The 20717-nt window shown below is 38.6% G+C and overlaps 1 protein-coding gene across 6 annotated transcripts in view; it reads left to right on the forward strand.

The window, feature by feature from the left end:
* SLTM (SAFB like transcription modulator) overlaps positions 1-20717 on the forward strand; it is a 127905-nt gene that overhangs the window by 34721 nt on the left and 72467 nt on the right. For 4 of the 6 annotated variants that reach the window (XM_042988745.1, XM_042988747.1, XM_042988746.1 and 1 more), the window contains exons 15-21: positions 2242-2422; positions 3159-3283; positions 4080-4250; positions 4952-5266; positions 5516-5660; positions 7603-7763; positions 9850-10909. In XM_042988745.1, the coding sequence (XP_042844679.1) occupies positions 2242-2422; positions 3159-3283; positions 4080-4250; positions 4952-5266; positions 5516-5660; positions 7603-7763; positions 9850-9958 (1207 nt within the window). In that variant the 3' untranslated portion in view covers positions 9959-10909. Of the gene's footprint in view, positions 1-2241; positions 2423-3158; positions 3284-4079; positions 4251-4951; positions 5267-5515; positions 5661-7602; positions 7764-9849; positions 10910-20717 lie in introns of those variants that run through there. The other 2 variants (XM_042988750.1, XM_042988748.1) reach the window with 1 other exon arrangement.

Here is a 20717-nt window from a genome sequence, read left to right on the forward strand (position 1 = left end):
CTGTTCTGTACGGTTAGGTGTGCCCATTATCTGATTGAAAAAATGGAGGCCCAGAGAGGCTAAAAGACTCTTCCAAATGCCACATGGCTAATGAGTGGCAGAGTCGGGACTCAGACCCAAGTCTTCTGACTCCAAGTCCAATGCTCTTTCCTCTACTCCAAAGCTGCCGCCATGAAAAACATTTTAAAGGAAAAAATGATGGTGACATAAGATAGCCTCAACGTAATCTATAGGTTCTCAAGTGTCTATTTTATACCTGTCTTTACCTGTAGGTACATCTTTAACACTAGTTATAAACCAATTTCTGGAAATTGAAAGGAAGTGAAGGAATTTTGCCTTATGAACCTTAATGTGTTCAAGCTTTGTCTCAAAGCAAGCATTCTCTTTAAAACAGAGAACAAAACAAAACATTTTCTATTTTTAGTGGCAGTATCTCAACAGTTTGCCATGAATGCCAATTTGCTTTCATATGTCAATTTTTTGATGCCACTTAAAATATTCTTGTGATAGTGTTTTATAATATAAATTTCCAAATATTAACCTGTCTCATTGAGAGGTCTTTTATCATGGGATTTCATCTATTCATTCACAGGAGCGTCAGGAATTACCAGACACTTGTGATGACTTAAATAGTACTGTGATTGCCACACACTTTATTAGAGAGAAATAATCCTTGCATTGCTCAGAATCCATTTGCTTTTTTTTTGATGAAGTCCTAATATGCTGAGCTTCCTATTTAGATGACAGATCAGGAGGAGAGCGTGGGAGCTGCTAGAGCAGGGATTCTCATGCCTATCAGACCAGCACCCCTGTTATGTTAAAAAAAAAGTTGCAGCGTCCTCTTTACTCTGCTGAAATGTAATTGATGCATAATAGGCCTACAAATGTGTTATATGCCTATGCAAATAATTTCCAAACAACCAATATAATGCCTTAATTCTAATACAAAGGAGAAATAAAAGTAAATTATAATGAAGCATATATTCCAGATATGAATGTTTAGGCACGACTCTCTAGAAGACCTAATGAAGTAGTCAGATGTTTACAACCCTCTTTAGATTCAATGAGAATGTGACAGCTACAAATGCAGACTGATATTGGTGTGTCGTTTTGGTAAGTCAAATGCCAGGAGTGGTGTTGGCATTACAACATGATTTCTGAAATGGTGAACGACTCTTGGTGAAGGTCTTAAGAAAGTATAATTTTCCTTCTAACTGATGTGGAGTTGCATTCCTGGAAATTTTAGTATATATAAAACCATGCCAACCATGCAACCATGCAACCATGCAAACCAACCAACCTAGCATGTATTCAAAATGAGTGAAGTTCTAGGCTCCAGTTTTTTTAAAGGTGGTTTTGTTTTGTTTTAATGACATGAATGTCCATTATGGCATTTGAAAGTATAATGAATATTGGACGGATTTTTTTGCTGTGCTGAACTATCTGACCATTCCATGCAGTGTAAGCTATCTAGAATCCTTGGTCCCCATTCACTCAGTGCTGCTACTAATGGCCCCGATGGTCATTGGGATAATTTAAAATGCCCCTCAGATTTCCATGGGAGCAGTACTGACCCACTGAGAACCACTGGGTGGCTAGAGGAAGACATGCTGATAGAGCACACTGAGGGCCTTAGAGTGAGGGGATGACAGAAATGTGAAAAGTCCCGATACATTATCTTCATTAAGTTCAGCAAACATTTGAACTGCCTCCTGACTCAAAGAAGCACGGGCTAGTGAACAGCAAAAAAAGCCCTTAAGGGCAACCCTTTTATTATATATAGCATCTGCTATAATTCATGTTGATGGATATGATCCCAAGTCACCAAAATAAGGTCTACTTTGTTTAAGGAGATAGAACACATACTAGCTACTGGAAAATTTCCTGTCAAAAACAGAAGTTGTAGTTTTGTAAACATATTTGTAGAATATGTCCTTATTAAAATGTTGATTAACTAATGGGCTATTATTATAGTGGGATTTTTATTTAAACAGGAATCCTCTAAGAGGCAACTACTCTATAAAATTCAGCTGCTCAGTTGACAATCTTAATAAATAAGTGACAGCATTGGAATCTGTTTAAAGTTTTATTTTGAGTTCTCTTTCCAATTACATTAAACCTACTTAGATTGAGTTGAAGTTTAAACTTGCCAACCACAAGGAAAAATTCAAACTCAAAAGCTATTCTCTTTCACACAGTGCTAGCATAATTTAAGTATTTCTAAATACTGATTTTTGTTAGACGAAGAGAGATTGCAGAAAGAGAGCGTCGAGAGCGAGAACGCATTAGAATAATTCGTGAACGGGAAGAACGGGAACGCTTACAGAGAGAGAGAGAGCGCCTAGAAATTGAAAGGCAAAAACTAGAGAGAGAGAGAATGGAACGCGAACGCTTGGAAAGGGAACGCATTCGTATTGAACAGGTGCAGTCAGAAAATCTTTTCATCTTAAATAACTGACCTTTTTCAAACCCTGTGATTTTTGCCCTAAAATTTGCTTTACTTGTTGTAAAGCTTCTATAGAATGAGTTCAGCTGATGAGCATTTATTGAGTGCCCCTGAAAGATAACCATCAGTTAGGTGCTAGTTAAAAATACATTTAGCAGTGACTTTGTTCTGGCCAATTGGTAGTAACTCGAGCTCTGCAATATCATGGCAGCCTAATAGTCTGAGCATAGGACTATGAGTCCAGAGTAGTTGTAATCCAGGCTCTGTCACTATCCCAGTCTCAGCACATCATAACTTATTTCCTTACATATTAGAGTGGGAATGATTTCCCAAGGCTGGAAGGAAATAATGCCTCTCTTTGCAGAATTGCATCAAAGCACTTAGTTTCCATACATATTTAGAACTTTATTTCTAATTCCCTTTAGGTGCTTTTGTTTTAATCAAATGATGAAACTGAATCTGACCTTCCCAATTACTTGCCAGCTTTCACCACCCGATCTCTGTTATTTTTAAATGTTGCAGAACAATAGCCATAGTCTAGATTACTGATTTCTGAAGTCAGTTTTGTTTATGTATTTGTCCCAGGTATGTGTTTTGCCTGGTGCTTGCCTATGGTGGTTTCTTAATGACAGGATGAAAACAAGGTTGCGCATGTACTTACCTTATGTTTTCATTTTGCATTGGTTGGTTCTTCCTTCTGTGTTGTCTGAAGGAACGTCGTAAGGAAGCTGAACGTATTGCTCGAGAACGAGAGGAACTGAGAAGGCAACAGCAGCAGCTTCGTTATGAACAAGAAAAAAGGAATTCTTTGAAACGCCCACGTGATGTAGATCATAGGTAGTTGCCTGCTTTCTTCTTTAACAGTTACATTTGTTACCTTATGCCTTTTAAACTAAGACTGACCAGGGAATTAGAAACTACAGGCAACTGTCACTGGAATAAAAGGTCATGATCAGTAGGGTTGGGAATGATTGCAGGGCTGGAGTGGGTCCAATGCATTGTCAAGTAGGAAGAGTCTGCTGTCTTTCCCTTTCCCTTCCTAATGGCACATGTTTTTCCATTATGACTGGAAATACATGATTATACTGGGCTTCCGTGATGCTTCTCAAACTCAGACCCATTTGAAAATTCTTACAGGTTAATGCAGATAAACTTGGAAGTTACAAACTTGGGTTGTCTCTGTTCATGCTGGTTAATAGTTTTCAAAATATATATAGTTATTTAATTTTTTATCTCATAAATTCTATGAGATTTAGTTGGTTGTGTTGAAAAATACATGGAATGAATGAACTGTGCTTGGGACTTACCTGTGTAACTTCCAAAGTTAAACATAACTGAAAACGTTGTTAGAATTTTATTATAAAATGGTATCTGTTTTTTCCATTTACGAATTTTAAAACAGACCATTTTTCAACTATTTTCTCGCCTGTGAACTTCCTCTAACACTATAGGACTTCATGCAGTCTGATAATTAATTCTTTGCTAGCTTGTTCTTGTAACAGTGTTTTGTGTCTTGAGTTTATTAGCCTTCTGTGTCCACAGTTCCTAGCATGTGGTATGTATGACTCCAAATAAGTGTTGTTGGTTTATTATAAAACTAATTTATATAAATGAGCAAATATTTCTCTTCAAGGCGAGATGATCCTTACTGGAGCGAGAATAAAAAGTTGTCTCTAGATACAGATGCACGATTCAGCCATGGATCTGACTATTCTCGCCAGCAGAACAGATTTAATGACTTTGATCACCGAGAGAGGAGCAGGTTTCCTGAGAGTTCAACAGTACAGTCATCATCTTTTGAAAGGTAGATGCCTTTTTGAAAGTTACTGTATTTGGTACATGAGCCTTGCTAATGATACGTTTGGTTCTCTATTAAAACTTAAGTACAACGGGTCAGGCCTGAGTGTTCAGAACAAATTGTGTGTTTGGTTTCTGTTTTCATTAATTTAATAAATTCACATAATTAATTTATGTAGCTAGGATTCAGTGTTCAAAATTAGTTTGGGGTACCTGGCTGGCTCAGTCTATGGTAGAGCATGTGACTCTTGATCTTGGGGTCGTGAGTTCAAGCCCCGCACAGAGTATGGAGATTGCTTGAATAAATAAAAAAAAAAAAAAAAAATCTTTACTAGGCCACTATAACAAGGTCAAGTAGATTGGCTTTATATTTTTAACTTTGTTTAAAACTAGGTGGGAATACTGTTAGCATTGGATGTACCTCAACTGTTAAGAACAGTATGACATCCTTCAGGTTGGTAGTCACTAGAGTGTTTGATGTAATTTCCCCCAGATGCTAAAAAACAATTTTCATGCCAAACATTTAGCTCATTTTAAAAGAATATAAGTTATTGATTATAATAATAGTTGTGGCTTTTTTGGTGTCTTTGCCTTAAGTTAATTTTTAAAGAAGTGTAATTTTTGTAAGTTATGCAAATAAAATTAAGAAAAATAGGGCCAAATAAGTACGTCTCAGGACCTGTGTTCTTTGTTTTGGATAATCAACAGGCGAGAACGCTTTGTTGGTCAAAGTGAAGGGAAGAAAACACGTCCTACTGCACGAAGAGAAGATCCAGGTTTTGAAAGGTATCCCAAAAATTTCAGTGATTCCAGAAGAAATGAGCCTCCACCACCAAGAAATGAACTTAGAGAAACGGACAGGAGAGAAGTCCGGGGAGAACGAGATGAGAGGAGAACGGTAATCATCCATGACAGGCCTGATATCACTCACCCTAGACATCCTCGAGAAGCAGGGCCCAATCCATCCAGACCAACCACCTGGAAAAGTGATGGCGGCATGTCCACTGACAAACGGGAAGCAAGGTATTTGTGTAGTTTTCAGTGTCTAGCTGGTGGTACATAACGCATTTGGGTTTAGGGAAAAAAGATGTTAGGGCATCTGACTGACTCAGTTGGAAGAGCATGCGACTCTTCATCTCAGGGTCGGGGTTTCAAGCCCCACATGGTGTAGAGATTACTTAAATAAATAAAACCTAAAAAAATTAAAAAAAAATTTTTTTTTAAGGTGTAAAAGAATTTTGATTGTAGATATCTTTGGGTTTTATTTAACAGAGTTGAAAGGCCGGAACGATCGGGGAGGGAAGTATCAGGACACAGTGTGAGAGGGGCTCCCCCTGGGAATCGCAGCAATGCTTCCAGCTATGGAAACAGAGAGGGAGACAGAGGGGTAATCACAGACCGAGGAAGTGGAACACAGGTAAGTGCTTGAGAGTTTATTGTCCACTCTTCTGTAATAAATTCAGAGGACTTATTTTTTAAGTTTTTTTTTTAAACGTTTATTAAACGTTTAATAAACGAGAGAGAGAGAGAGAGCACGTGGGAGGGTCAGAGAGAGGAGACAATCCCAAGCAGGCTCCATACTGTCATCACAGATCCCAATGTGGGGCTCAAACGCTCAGAATCGTGAGATCATGTCCTGAGCTGAAATCAAGAGTTTGACGCTCAACCTACTGAGCCACCCAGGTGCCCCAAGGACTTATCATTTTGATGAAGCCTGGATTAGTTAGATTAGAATGATTGGGAGACTAGTTTCTATAAAAGATCTTAAAATTTTTCATATTTTACTGTCACTAATTGAACATCACTACAAAGAAGTAGGATACTAGCCCTGAAAATCTGATGCCATTTTTATTAAAATTCCTACTGAAATTTGAGTATTATTAAATGTTGTAGATGAGCCTTCCTAGTGATGAATGTTTTATTTCTCTTTAAGAAATTGAGGCTTTCATACTAGATGCAAAAATCTTTGGCCTCTTCTTGTGTTTCCCTTTCCCTTTTCCTTTTTTTTTGTCCAGTCCTCTCCTTGTTCATTCAGTAGTTTATAGTGTAGAATTGAGATATAATTTTTGTGTCTTTTTCTTTTAATTCTAAAGGTAGGTGAGTGAAATATTTCACATTTTTAAATTGCTTTTTATTCTTGTGATACTTTATTGACTTGATTATTTTGTAAGTTAATGAACCTGGCCAAAGCGAAGTATCTCCATCTCTTAACAACTCAAATTACCTTTGAACGAATCTGAAAGCATTCTATTGATGAAATACTGGCATATGAGTTGACAGTAGCACAAATAGAAAATCTTCCTAAATTATACACAAAAAAGAATTCTGAAATGTGTGTGTGTGTCCATTCTTCAACCTACATTATAGTATGAAGCTCTGTTTTGTATTTGAATACATATTCGATTTTGTAGCGGTATACTTTACTGTAAATTTTTTTAATCCCTTGACATTCTAGCTATACCACTATACACTTTCCATTTCATCCAGAACACTTATGAAATGGATTTGGGAGTGCATTATAAGCTTTCATGTTTTAAGTAAGTTGAAATGTTCAGTGGATCAGTTCATTGATTTCTTTGCCCTGAACAGAACTTTCAAGACGGGGTGTATAATCCAGACATTCTGCCCTATTTAGAGTAACACTTAAGGAAGGCAGTCTCACAGAGTAGCCCCTGTATTCAGATATCCATTCAGAAAAGATGTTCTGAGGAGGAGATCCTGTCCCTGCCTTGACAATTCTGTTTTTCATAATGTATGTTGTTCTGCCAGTATTACACCTATGTAGAGTACCTTCAGCCTTATTTTCTGTAGACTAAGTATTGTCACTTTTGACTCTGCTTTTCTTGGATCCTTAGTTCTGTGGCTTTTGTTTCTTTATGTTCACTACTCTGCTTTTCTCGTCATGTATGTAAGACCTTGTAAGAGTCATAGCATTGATGAGTACCGTGTGAAATAAGACGGCGATTCGTGTGTCTCTGTGCTGTTTGAGTGTTGAGCATATACCCCACCTTGATTTGTCTTCAGGTTTTGACCTTTCACTGTGCCTTCTTACATACCTATAAATCAATGCATGATGTGCCTATCTAGAAATACTCGAAGTCATGAAGGACATGCATGCTAGAAGGTATGGAAATAGAAATGACAGTGCTGAATCATTGCCCCCTTACCCTACTCTGAAGCCCGAGCAGCTTCTCAATACGAAGTAGTTGGAAACCCTTTGCATATCCTCTTGTATTATTCACCTGTTTTCTTCTCAGACATCGTATTGATTTGCTTCCGACATTAAGAGCACACCAACATAGTGAGTTGGCACGAGGCTGAGGGTATCATGACCTTTCTTTTAATATGTGATTCTTTAGCACTATCCTGAGGAGCGACATGTGGTTGAACGCCATGGACGGGACACAAGTGGACCAAGGAAAGAGTGGCATGGTCCACCTTCTCAAGGGCCTGGCTATCACGATGCAAGGCGAATGGGTGATGGCCGGACAGGAGCGGGCATGATAACCCAACATGCGAGGTAAGTAGTTATTCGGTTAAGACTTTTCTGGCAGCATATATCCAAACCTTTGTCCTTTCCTTAAAGGGCAAAATAATTTCTGAGAGATTAAATTGCAGCTGGTAACAAACAGCCCTAGCCCTGCCCTGCCCAAACATTTCTCCATGTTAACTCAAAATCTCCCAGAGATTTTATGTAGGGCAGCTAATGGTAATTTGTTAGTTTACGTTGGCATTCTGCCGTATGGATCGAGATACAGGTACGTGTGTGTCTTAGAAACCAGTAGATAATGAACATAAACTTCATGTTGGAGTCGTATCTTGTTCAGTGCCTATCACTCCTAAAAGTTCTGGAAAGGAAGAGGAAACAAAATGTAGTCTGCTTCCTTCCTTTTCAAATAGGTCTAGCAAAACTTTTGGATAGTTAACTAACCCAAAGCCTGTGTATATTCTAAGAGATGAGCTTCATTTTCCCTGTGCACTAACATCCATCGTGGCCCCTCAGCTGGCAAGTCTTTGGCCTCTCCCGGTCTTCCTTGCCCATCTTTCTTTCCCATTCCCCTGTCTTAGAAGAGGGGGCTTGACTCGGTGATCTCAGTTACTGCTATTCTCTTGGTCACTTCTACCATCAGACTTGAGTGAGTGTTTATTATATTTGGGCCTGCACAGCCTCATCACTCATTTCTGTCTTTGGGTCTAAAGGTTACCAATGCCTTTTTTCTTGATTAATCTATATCTCTTTATTTTCTGAGTTCTCGAGCTCCTTGGCAGTTAAGCACTGTTTCTCATTGCTGCTTTTCCTTTTTTGTGTGACCCACATGTTTTCTAATGCATCATATTTTTTTCCTCACCTTTTTTATTTCCTTTGCCGGCTCCTTCAGATGGTTGAACTTTAAACACCACTCTATATTTAGCTCTGTATTATGATCTTTATGTAAATACTTTGCTCTCTCTCTAAATTCAGGGTCACAGGCAAACTCATTCCTCTCCTGTTTCAGATCTTCACGTCCCATTTGTCGTCTCTAGCTTCTTTTAATTTGTTGGTGCCACTGTTCATCTCATTCACCTAGACTAGGCCTCATCTTTACATTTCTTCATTCCTAGCATAAATATGTAAATGTGGTTCTGTTTTTAAGGAAGAGTTGTAGTAGCTATGCTTTCTTCCTCATTTCAGCTTCTATCTGAGCTTCTCAAATTAGTCTTTTTCCTTCTCCGTTACGCACACTATTTACAAATTTAACTGTTAGAAATGTTTTCATACACCATTTACTTGGTTCCAAAGCCACGAGCTTTGGTCTTATTCTACTTAAAGCGTTTTACCATCGGTTTTTATCTCCCAAATTGGTTGTAGGTTTTTTTGGTGTGCGTTTTTTCCTGCGTCTCTCATTAGTACCTACTATGTTGCATTAAACATATAAAAAATCAACCTTCCTCCAGAATCCAAAAATATTGCTGTGACAATGTCCTGTAGCTCAGTGGGTAAAGTTCCTCATTGATGCTGATGCTGCTGATCTGGGGACCACACTCTGAGGGCTGCTGCTCTGTTCCATTCATGTGCACACCAGTAAATGGCTTACTCTGGGGAAGGGACTTTGAAGCAAGAGTGCCCAAGTTTGTTTGTTTGTTTGTTTGTTTGTTTGTTTATTTTAAATGTTTTTATTTATTTTTGAGACAGAGAGCATGAGCGGGGAAGGGTCAGAGAGAGAGGGAGACACAGAATCTGAAGCAAGCTCCAGGCTCTGAGCTGTCAGCACAGAGCCTTATGCAGGGCTCGAACTCACAGACTGTGAGATCATGACCTGAGCTGAAGTCGGACGCTTAACCAACTGAGCCAGCCAGGCGCCCCAAGAGTGCCCAAGTTTAAGTCCTCATTCCCCCATTTATTAGCTGTGACCTTGAGCAAGTCACTTAGCCTCCAGATCTCAGTTTCCTCATCAATAAAGAGGAGTTTGTAAATGGTACTTACCTCACAGAACTGTTGAAAAGAATGTTATTTAATATGGGTAAAGTACAAAGAACAGTGCCTGGTAAATGATAAGCACTTTATAGGTATTAGCTATAATTTATTCTTTTGTTCTTGACAGTTTTTTCTTTTAAACCTTTTTCAGTAATGCATCCCCAATTAATAGAATTGTACAAATCAGTGGCAATTCCATGCCAAGAGGAAGTGGCTCCGGATTTAAGCCATTTAAGGGTGGACCTCCGCGACGATTCTGAAAATTAGCTCTCTGCCATGGTTTCAAGATAATTTATTGAAATCTCCTGTAAACTTTACTTGACTACTTACGAAGAGGACCTCTGACTTGCTTGAGAGTTTTGTCAGACTTTTCTTTTTTTCTCTTTTTTTAAAATTTAACATGATTGCTTTTCTCAATTTTGGAGAAGATGTTTAAATAGTTCCGTTGTAACTTTTAATAGTTTTGTGTATCATTCAACTTTTTTTCTTGCAGCACCGAGACACATTTGAAAGGATGGAATCAAAACCATTTTGTTTAACTCTGTGTGAATATAAAGAGTAGTTTGCAGCTGTGTGGTAGTAGTTTAATTTGCAGCATTAGCTCCGTGGTGTCAGGCTCTAGAGTTCCTTCTTGTCACCAAGCATTTTCAGCCTCCATTTTGAAGGCTGTCGAAGCTTAAAACGTCTGCTGTCTAATTTTTAGAGAATAAGATTGTTCCTTGCATTTCTGAGTATTATGTAACCTATTTTTGCAGAAGGTACTGTTACATTAAGTGCATCTGTGTATCCTGGTTTAAAAAAATGTACTCTTTTTTGAAATAAACCTTCCTATTCTGTATAGTTGCTAAAGCGTTGAGAACCTTTTTAACTGTAAAATGAGAGCCGATTTTCAGGTTAGTGTAGCAGCACACTTGTTCAGGTTTGCATGGTATGAAACCAAATAGATGAACGAAACCTTGGCCATGAGGTTTGTATCACTGAGGTTTTTAGACTGAGTTGTGCAGGTAAGTGCACTTGTAGGTAATCTGCACTATTTGGTGGATAAATCCCACCTCTGGGAGTTGTGTGGGTACTAATGTTTCCGTGTTCCCAACTATGTTGAGAACTGGAAAAAACCCAGGTTCTAGATTGGTGAATCAGTTGGGTTCTGTAAATACTTGTATGTGGGAAGGCATTGTTGTCTCTGTGAAAATAAAAATCCACACCTGGAAGTGTATGTGTCTTTGTTTCCAGCTTTTTAGATGTTAGTCCTCCAGCCCTTTCTGGTGTTAAATACAAAATCATTGACTAGGTTTAGAGCTCTAAAGGCAGCCTTTTGGTCTTTGTTCCTAAGAAATAAATCTGACCAATTCTTCACCTTGGTAGCTGGGTACTGTGCTCTGTTACAGTGTTAGAGAGTTAACGTCTAAGCTCACAGTCTTTTAAGATTTTTTTTTTTTTTTAAGGCATCTTTTCTAGGAAAGCCCTTCAAGGTGAATTCTGAATACCACCTCTTAACGCCTCCCATATTCCTTTGTATGCAGCAGTGAATAATAATCCAAAAGGTCTAGATTCTTAGATAACTCAGCAGTTTGAATTCTCATATAAAGGGAAAGATGGAATGAGGGATCGCTCTGAGGCCACCTTTTGATTTGAGAAGGAGTCTCTGTAGAAGTTCTTGTAAATGTCTGGGTGGATATGGTCGTGCTCATGAGATGGCTCAGACCTCTGGGTGGTGTGGGCAGGCACAGTACCCTGGTCTTCGGCCTTTTGGGAAGCTGGCACTTCTGTATTGTTCTGGATTTCATTACCTTTTCTGCCCTTCTCAACTCTACAACTGAGTATTTCAATTTGGAAAGGTTGCTGGTTAAATAGAGAAATGAACTGGTACAACTGCTGACTGGACAAAATTGGAGATCTAACTGAGCGGGGTAAGGTTAGTTGTGAAGCCTGGGCCCTACCCCCAGACATTTGTGGCTGGGGCCTAGGCATATTTTTCCACAAATGTGCTCTGAGATGATTCATATGTACAGGTGGCATTGACAGTCACTATAGATATAGAGCCCAGAGTAGACAGGACCAAATGCTCTTTGAAGAGCAGCAGGCATTTTTATGGGTAATAGAGTTTTCCTCATCACTGCTCAAACACATGTTATTTCGGTTTTAGAGACCCCATCTTTTGCCAGCGCGGGTGAGATGCTCTGATTAGTGTGATTTTCTAGTTAACTAGTGGTTAATGACTTTATATAGTTGAACCACTCAGGAATGGGCAAAGGGGGACTTCTTTGTCAGCTTCAGGAGCTTTTATCCAGAGCTTTCAGAACTGTCCTGGTTAAGCTGTGAAATCTTAGTATTATTAATATTATATATTACAGAAATTTGTTTTCATTCTGTTAACTAGAGAGTCACCTCCGAGAAGGGTTTAGAAGAGTTTTAGCCTGGGCACCTGGGTGGTTCAGTCAGTGGGCATCCGACTTCGGCTCAGGTCATGATCTCACAGTTTGTGGATCTGAGCCCCACGGACGACTCTGTGCTGACAGCTCAGAGCCTGGAGCCTGCTTCGGATTCTGTGTCTCCATGTTTCTCTGTCCCTCCCCCACTCATGCTCTGTCTCTCAAAAATAAATAACTATTTTTAAAAATTTTATTTATTATTTGAGAGACAGCATGTACAAGCAGGGGAGGGGCAGAGAGAAGGAGAGAGAAGATCCCAAGCAGGCTTCATGCTGTCAGTGCAGAGCCCAGTGCAGCGTTCCAACTCATGAACTGTGAAATCATGATCTGAGCCGAAACCAAGAGTTGGACGCTCAACCAACTGAGCCACCCAGGTGCCTCAATAAGGTAACTTATGTGTGTTCTCCCCATATGTAGTTTGTGTATTCAACACATTTTCTTTCACAGTCCTAGCATTCTGTTTTGTAGAAGTTATCAAGCTGATTTTAAAACTTCCGTGGAAATGGAAAGGAGTGAGATTAGCCAAAAATAATTTTGAAAAACATAAATAACAACATTAGAGGAATTATATTACCTGCTTACTGTGTGTCAGGCATGTTAAATAGGAGTATAAGTCATCACAGAAATTACTGTTAATTGAACACTTACATGGGCTAGGCATTGTTACTAGGTAATTTACATGCATTAATTAATTTCTACAAGGTTATGTTTTAGGTGAAGGTACTTTTTTTTTTTTTTTTTAAGGTGTAGGTACTGTTATTATTCCTGTTGTATATGTGTGGAAACTAAAGAACAGTTTGCCTAGGACCATAAATATAGCGAGTGGTAGAACTGAGATTCAATTATAGGCACATACTTATAAGAACATCAAGTCATTTCATCCAGTGTAGGGCATGTGTGTGTGTGTATAGTAAAAGTGTGTTTAACCAGTTTCCTGTTTCAGAGTTTTCTCAAGTGGTTGTACCATTTTGCTTCAGCAATGTAATGGGTAAAAATTGCTCCACAGACTCATTAGCACTTGGTATTGTCAGTCTTTTTAATTTCAGCCGCCTTGATGGGTGTACAGAACTATCTCGTAGCTTTAGTTTACATTTCCCTGTTGACCTAGGATATTAAGCATGTTTTCATACATGTATTGACCACTGATAAAGCTTTGTGAATTATGTCTTCAGATATTATCTATTCCATTTTTAATTGTGCTTTTTATCTTAAGGAATTGTAAGATCTCTCTGTGTATTATGGATACCAGTCCTTTATCAGATATATACTGGGAATATTTTCTTCCAGTCTGTGCTTTGCCTTTTCGTTGTCTTAATGGTGTCTTTTGAAAAATAGGTTTTAAATTTTATAAAGTTCAGTTTAGCATTTTTTTTTCTTTGAAAGTTCAGGGTTATTTTTGGTCCTAGGTAGAAATCTTTGCCTACCCCTACGTCACAGGTTTTTCTCCTTTGTTTCTTCTAGGCCTTTCATAGTTTTAGTTTTTACATTTACATAAAGTCCATTTCAAGTTGACTTATGTATGGCATAAACTAAGGGTTGAGATATATTTTTTCTATATGGATATCCAGTTTTTCCAGTATTACTTGTTGAAAGGCTATCTTTTTCCTATAAATCACTTTAACACCTTTGCTTTATTTTTTTTATTTTAAAAAATGTTTTTTAATGTTTATTTATTTCCGAGACAGAGAGAGACAGAGCATGAGTGGGGAAGGGGCAGAGAGAGAGGGAGACACAGAATCCAAAGCAGGCTCCAGGCTTCTAGCTGTCAGCACAGAGCCTGACGCGGGGCTCGAACTCACAAACCGTGAGATAATGACCTGAGCCGAAGTTAGTCACTCAACCGACTGAGCCACCCAGGTGCCCCAACACCTTTGTTTTAAAAAATCAATTTACATGGGCATCTGGGTGGCTCAGTCAGTTAAGTGTGTGACTGTTGGTTTTTGCTCAGGTCATGAATGATCTTGCAGTTCATGAGTTTGAGCCCCACATCAGTCTCTGCACTGATAGTGTGGAGCCTGCTGGGGATTTCTCTCTCTTTCTCTCTCTCTCTCTCTGCCCATCCCTGGCTTATGCTGTCTCTCTTTCTCTCAAAAATAAATAAACAAACATTTTAAAAAAATCAGTTTATATCTGTGAATCTATTTCTGGACTTTGTTCTGTTCCATTGATCTTTATGTCTGTATTTTCATGAATACCGCACTGTGGTATCTTGATTACTGTATCTTTATATTAAGTCTTAAAATCAGGTAATACAGTTCCTCCATTTGTCATTTATGTTTTTCAAAATTATTTTGGCTAATCTCACTTATTTGCATTTCCATGTAAGCTTTAAAATCAGCTTGATAATTTGAACAAAAAAAGTATGCTGGAATTTTGAATGAAAGTGTGTTGAATATATAGATTAAATTTGGGGAGAACTGACATATTTACAAAGAATATTGAATCTTCTAATCCATAATTAGTGTTTCTCTTCATTTAATAGGCCTTCCTTAATATCTTCTAGCAATGTGTTAGAGTTTTCATTGTGTAGATTATAACACATTTTTTTGTGAAATTTTTTCCTAAGTATTTAATATTTTTGATGTTATTATAAATGGTATTTGTTGTTCATTGTTAGTACATAGAAACATAATTGATTTTTGTATATTAGCCCTTGTATCTTTTTTTTTTAAGATTTTATTTTTAAGTAATCTCTACACTTAATGTAGGGCTTGAACTTACAACCCTGAGATCATGAGTCTCATGCCCCACAATTTTACCAGCCAGATGCCTGACTCTTGTATCTTTTGACCTTGCTAAATTTACTTATTAATTGTATTGACTCTGTTGTAGATGCCTCTGTTTTCCATGTGCACCATCATGTTTTCTGGAAACAAAGGTAGCATTAGATTTTCCTTACAAATCTAAATGCCTGTTTCCCCCTTTGTCTTATTGCATTGGCTAGTATCTCCATCAGAATGTTGAATAGGAGTAGTGAGGGCAGATATTCTTGTATAGTTCCCAATTTTAGGGGAAAAGCATTCAGTTTTTTTGCCATTAAGTATAATGTCACTTTTGAGTTTTTCATTTATACCCTTGATGAGGTTGAGGAAGTTCCCATCTATTCCTAGTGTACTGAGAGTTTTTATTACAAATGGATATTGAATTCTATCAAATGCTTTTTCTGCATCTGTTGAGATGATCCCTTCATTCTGTTAATAGGGTGTTGCATACTAGAGAGAATTCATACGTGGTTGTGATATATAGATAAAGATACAGATAGAGATAGAGATATATACAGCTAGGTTTGGCTTACTAAAATTTTAAGGATTTTTTTTTCACAACTCAGTGATTTTAGTACTTTCATGGCTATGTGCAGCCATTGTCACGGTCAATTTTAGAATATTTTCATCACCTCAAAAAGAACCCTGTACTCTTTAAATGTCACCTCCTCCCACATTTCCCTGGCCCTCCCCCAGTCCTCACCTTCCACTGATTTATTTTCTGTCTCTATGGATTTGGCAGTTCTGGGCATTTTATGTAAATGAAATCAAGTGTTACCTTTTATGTCTGGCTTTTCTCTACTTAGCATAATGTTTTCAAGTTTCCTCCATGTTGTAGCATGTAATCAGTACTTCATTTCTTTTTATGGCTGAATGATTTTCCATTGTATAGATATACCACACATTACCCATTTTCAGTTGATGGAAATTTTGTTTTCCTCTTTTGGTTTTATAAATAATGCTGTTATAAACATCCCTGTACATGTTTTTATGTGCGAATATGTTTTCATTTCTCCTGGGTATACACCTAGGAGTGGAATTGCTGAATCATATGGTAACTCAATGCTTAATTGCTTGAGGAACTGCCAGACTTTTTTCTGTATTTCCACTTTCATTTTCTATTTCTTTTTTTTTTTTTTAATGTTTATTTTTGAGAGAGACAGAGACAGAATGCGAGTGGGTAGGGGCAGAGAGAGAGGGAGACACAGAATCTGAAACAGGCTCCTCTGAGCTGTCAGCACAGAGCCCGATGCATGGCTCAAAATCGCGAGCCACGAGATGATGACCTGAGCCGAAGTCGGCCACTCAACCGACTGAGCCACCCAGGCGCCCTTCATTTCCTGTTTCTATCAACAGCATATGTAGGTTCAGATTTTTTCCCCTTTCTTGCCAATGCTTCTCTGACTTTTTGATTCTAGCCAGTTTAGTGGGTATGAAGTGGTATCTCATTGTGGTTTTGATTTGCCTTTCCCTGATGACTAATTGCACTATCTTTTCCTTTGCTTATAGGTCATTTGTACATCTCTGTTGGAGAAATGTCTATTCAGATCATTTGCCCGCTTTTTTAATTGTGCTTTGTTTACCTTTTTGTTATTGAGTTGCAGAATTTTTTTTTTTAAGTATTCTATCTAGGTAAAAAGCCCTTTATCAGATATATGAAGATATATGACTCTCAAATATTTTCTTCCATTTTGTGGGTTGTCATTTCACTTATAGTAGCCTTTGAAGCACAAAAGTTTTTAATTTTGATTCAGTACAATTTTTTTTTCTTGTTGCTTGTGCTCTTAGTGTCACTTCTAAGAATCTTTTGTCAAAGCAGAAGTCATGAAAATTTACCACTATGTTTTCTCATAAGAGTTTTATAGTTTTAGCTCATATTTAGGTATATGATCTATGTTGAGTTAACTTTTGTGTATGGTACAAGGTAAGGGTCAAATTTTATTTTATTTTATTTTTGCATGTGTGTCATTGGTTTGTTGATAAGCACCATTTGTTGAAAAGACTATTCTTTCTCCATTGAATATTCTCGGCACCATTGTCAGAAACCAGATGGCAGTGAACAAATGGTTTTATTTCTTGACCCTCAGTTCTATTCCATTGATATATTTGTCCTTATGCCAGTATCACACTGCCTTTGTTTTTGTTGCCTAATAAGTTTTGAAATCGGTAAGTTTGGTTTCCTTTGTTGCTTTTTTGCTGTTGTTGTTGTTGTTAAGAATTTTTGCATTGTTTCCATGAAGAATAGTCTGTAGTTTTCTTGTAATGTTTATGAGGGTGATGCTGACTAATGTGATAGAGAAATGTTCTTTCCTTTTGCCTTTTCTAAAAGAGTTTGTAAGATTGGTGTGTTTGTTTGTTTTTTTTCCCTTAAATGCTTGATAGAATTTACCAGTGAAAGCATGTGAGCATGGAGTTTTCTTTTGGGGAGATATTAAATTTACAGATTCAATATCCCAAGCAGACCTAGGGCTATTAAGATTTTCTGTTTCTTTTTTAACCAATTGTTCTAATTTTTGCCTTTCAAGGAATACATTTATTGGTGGAAAATTTTATCTTTTATAAAATCTGTAGGATTTGTAGTGATGCCACCTCTTCCATTTCTGATATTGGAAATTTGTTTCTTTTCTGTTTGTCCGTCAATCTGTCTGGCTGAAGTAACTTTAGAGTTTCTTTCTCTCCACAAAGGACCAGCTTTTGGTTTTGTTGATGTTTTTTTATTTGTCTATTTTCGACTCATTTTTTTCCTGATCTTACTCTTTGTTATCTTCTGCTTATTTGGGTTTAATTTGCTCTTTTTCTCCCCTTATAGTGGAAACTTAGATCATTTTTAGAGGCCCTTCTTTTTTTAATTGTTGTTGTTTTTAATGTCTATTTACTTTTGAAAGAGTGTGTGTGAGCAGAAGAGGAGCAGAGAGAGAGGGAGACACAGAATCCAGAGTAAGCTCTAAGCTCTGAGTTGTCAGCACACAGCCTGACACAGGGCTCAAACTCATGAACTGTGAGATCATGACCTGAGCCAAAGTCAGAAACTCAACTGAGTGAGCCATCCAGGCGCCCCAGCTAATTGTGTTGTTTTTTTTTAAGTTTATTTATTTATTTTGAGAGAGAGCAAGCACAAATGGGGGAGGGGCAGAGACACGGAGAGAGAGAATCCTAAGCAGGCTCTGTGTTGACAGTGACACAGGGCTCAATCTCAGAGTTCATGGGATCAGGCTTTGTGCTGACAGGAACAGTGAGGTTGGGCCCCTTGTCACTGTCAACACAGAGCCTGCTTGGGATTCTTTCTTTCCCCCTCTTCCTGCCTGCTCACACGTGTGCACATGCTCTCTCTCTCTCTCTCTCTCTCTCTCTCTCAAAATAAATAAACTTAAAAAAAAAGAAGATTTAAAGACTCATCTTTAAAGTTGATGGGACACAAAAACACTCGGAGAGATAAAAGGCAGAACTCTGTTATTTACAGCTCTGGCCAGGAAAAAACTTTCATTCACTGCAACACAGAGGATTGCAGGGAGTACACTAGGATCGTGGGCTCAGTAAATAGCGAGATCAAGAAGCATAGCAGAATCCCTACTGTTAGGAAAAGCAGTGAGTGACACGCATCTCATTTGTCAGTGCCTTAGCAGACACAGCCCATGGACATTGGTTGGCTGGTAGTGTCAGTGCCTGGGGTACATTCCTCTTCAGCACGGAGATTTGGACGGGAGTCATGGTGTCTGAGGCAATGTCTTCTGTAGTGGTGAACTGGGCCAGAGCAGTGTGGTCTGGGACTAGAGACTGGTGTATCCTTTTCCAAGTAGATGCCCACGCACATTGGTATGGGTCATGGTTTCTTGTTTGTGTGTTTTTGTTCTTTGAGAGTTTTATTTTCTGAGAATAGAAACTATAAAATTGAAGTGTAAAATCCTGAAAATCTGATCAACCATTTAATCCTTTTAAAGTCACTAATTCTAACAGTTTTAATATAAACATCTTAATTTTACATTCGCAAAACTGATCACAGGATATCGGCTACTGTAATGGATTTTTTTTTTTTTTTTTTTGGCGTCAAGGTTATAAACATTCCTCCTACAACTTAGAGTGTAAGTTAGACCAAGCTGCTTGTAGAATGTGAAGGCAGTGTCGGGCCTGGGAGCTTAACTTACAAGTATCTTTTCAGTACAAGGGCTTTTAAGTGCAGGGGCTTTGTGGGTGTACGGCTAGCAAAAGTGATGACAGCACCCACGATACTGCTGTAATTGAGCTAGAGTACAAGAACCCAGCTGGTTCAATCAAACCCCTAAGTGAGGGTGACCAAATCTAAAAAATCCCCAGCAGTCCAAGGGTTTTCCCAGATGGGTGATGAGAGAGGGGTTCTGCAGCAAATAGATTTTAAATTGTATGGCCTGATTTCGATGCGTGTCGTTAATATAGTCTCATGTTGTTTGCTAGTCAAAACATCCGCTGTGGAGGTTGCTGGAGCTGCAGCGTTAAAGTGCATGCAGGCCCTCAACCTTAGCCGGTCATTAGGGGTCTTTTGTTCTATGTGTCAGTTCGACTGTTGGCGGGCAAGCTGCGGGGCCTTTGATCTGCAGAGCTTTGCATGAGCCACACCTGATGGCATGTGGGCCTCAACATTTGCTCTGTTTGGTTGAAACAGTGACTGATTTGGAGGGCTTGGGCCTCCGGATTGCAGAGCAGAGCAAACGCTCAGACCAAAAGTGACAAGACCAGTGGCCAGTGGGATGGAGTGCAGTTGCACTTGAAGGGCTTTTATCGCCTGCTGCCAATTTTACTCCAGAGTGCGGTGTTACCAGAAGGGGGTGTCTGGTCTCATCATTATGGGACAGAGTATGGATTTTATTATTGTCAGTGTGATTTTCATTTTCAAACTGGAATTTTCTGTCTCCCTTAGTAGTCCACAATATCTGTGGAAATGGCCCTGGACAACTAAGTTTTCTGTCCTTGAGGAGGTTGGCGGGAGATCCCAGAAGAACTACCCATCTTTTTATAATCTGAATATTGAAGGTTTTTTTGCGTGGTGGAAGTTCTGGCTCAAATTGTCCCATATGGGATGAGCAGATGTCTGACCTGACAAAGTCTGTGGTTAACAGGCCCCGGAAGATCGTGCAGAAGAGGTTGTCATAGCCTCTCCAGGGGAGTCTAGCCTCTTGCCCTTATGGGATGGAGGCAGGATTGAAAATCCTTAAAGATAGGGGAGGCATTATCAAAGGGCCTCATATATAATGAGTTTTCACATACAAAGAGGCTAGGCTTACCCTCTTTAAAGATAGGAAAGATGGGTACTGAGGAGGGCACCTGTTGGGATGAGCACTGGGTGTTGTATGGAAACCAATTTGACAATAAATTTCATATATTTAAAAAAATAAATAAAGATAGGAAAAGGCACTGGAAAATTGTTTATTTAGTTGGTATAAGGTGTGAGTTATCCAAGGAGCTTTAAATTAAGAGAGAATTGGGGCGCCTGGATGGCTTGGTCGGTTAAGCGTCCGACTTTGGCTCAGGTCATGATCTCACGGTCCGTGAGTTCGAGCCTCGCGTCGGGCTCTGTGCTGACAGCTCAGAGCCTGGAGCCTGTTTCGGATTCTGTGTCTCTCTCTCTCTCTGCCCCTCCCCTGTTCATGCTCTCTCTCTGTCTCAAAAAAATAAATAAACGTTAAAAAAAAAATTAAAAAAAAAAATTAAGAGAGAATAAGGCTGGGGGCAAGATAGGGACCATTTTGGGGTCCATTTGCAGACTAGAGTTTAAAAACAAGTTATCTGAAGGGACCATTATATCTCAGTAAACTGGGACCTGTTGGAAAGGTAAAAATTCAGTTGAATGCCTT

This window comes from Panthera tigris, chromosome B3 (genome assembly GCF_018350195.1).
Source record: "Panthera tigris isolate Pti1 chromosome B3, P.tigris_Pti1_mat1.1, whole genome shotgun sequence".
Classification (NCBI taxonomy): domain Eukaryota; kingdom Metazoa; phylum Chordata; class Mammalia; order Carnivora; family Felidae; genus Panthera; species Panthera tigris.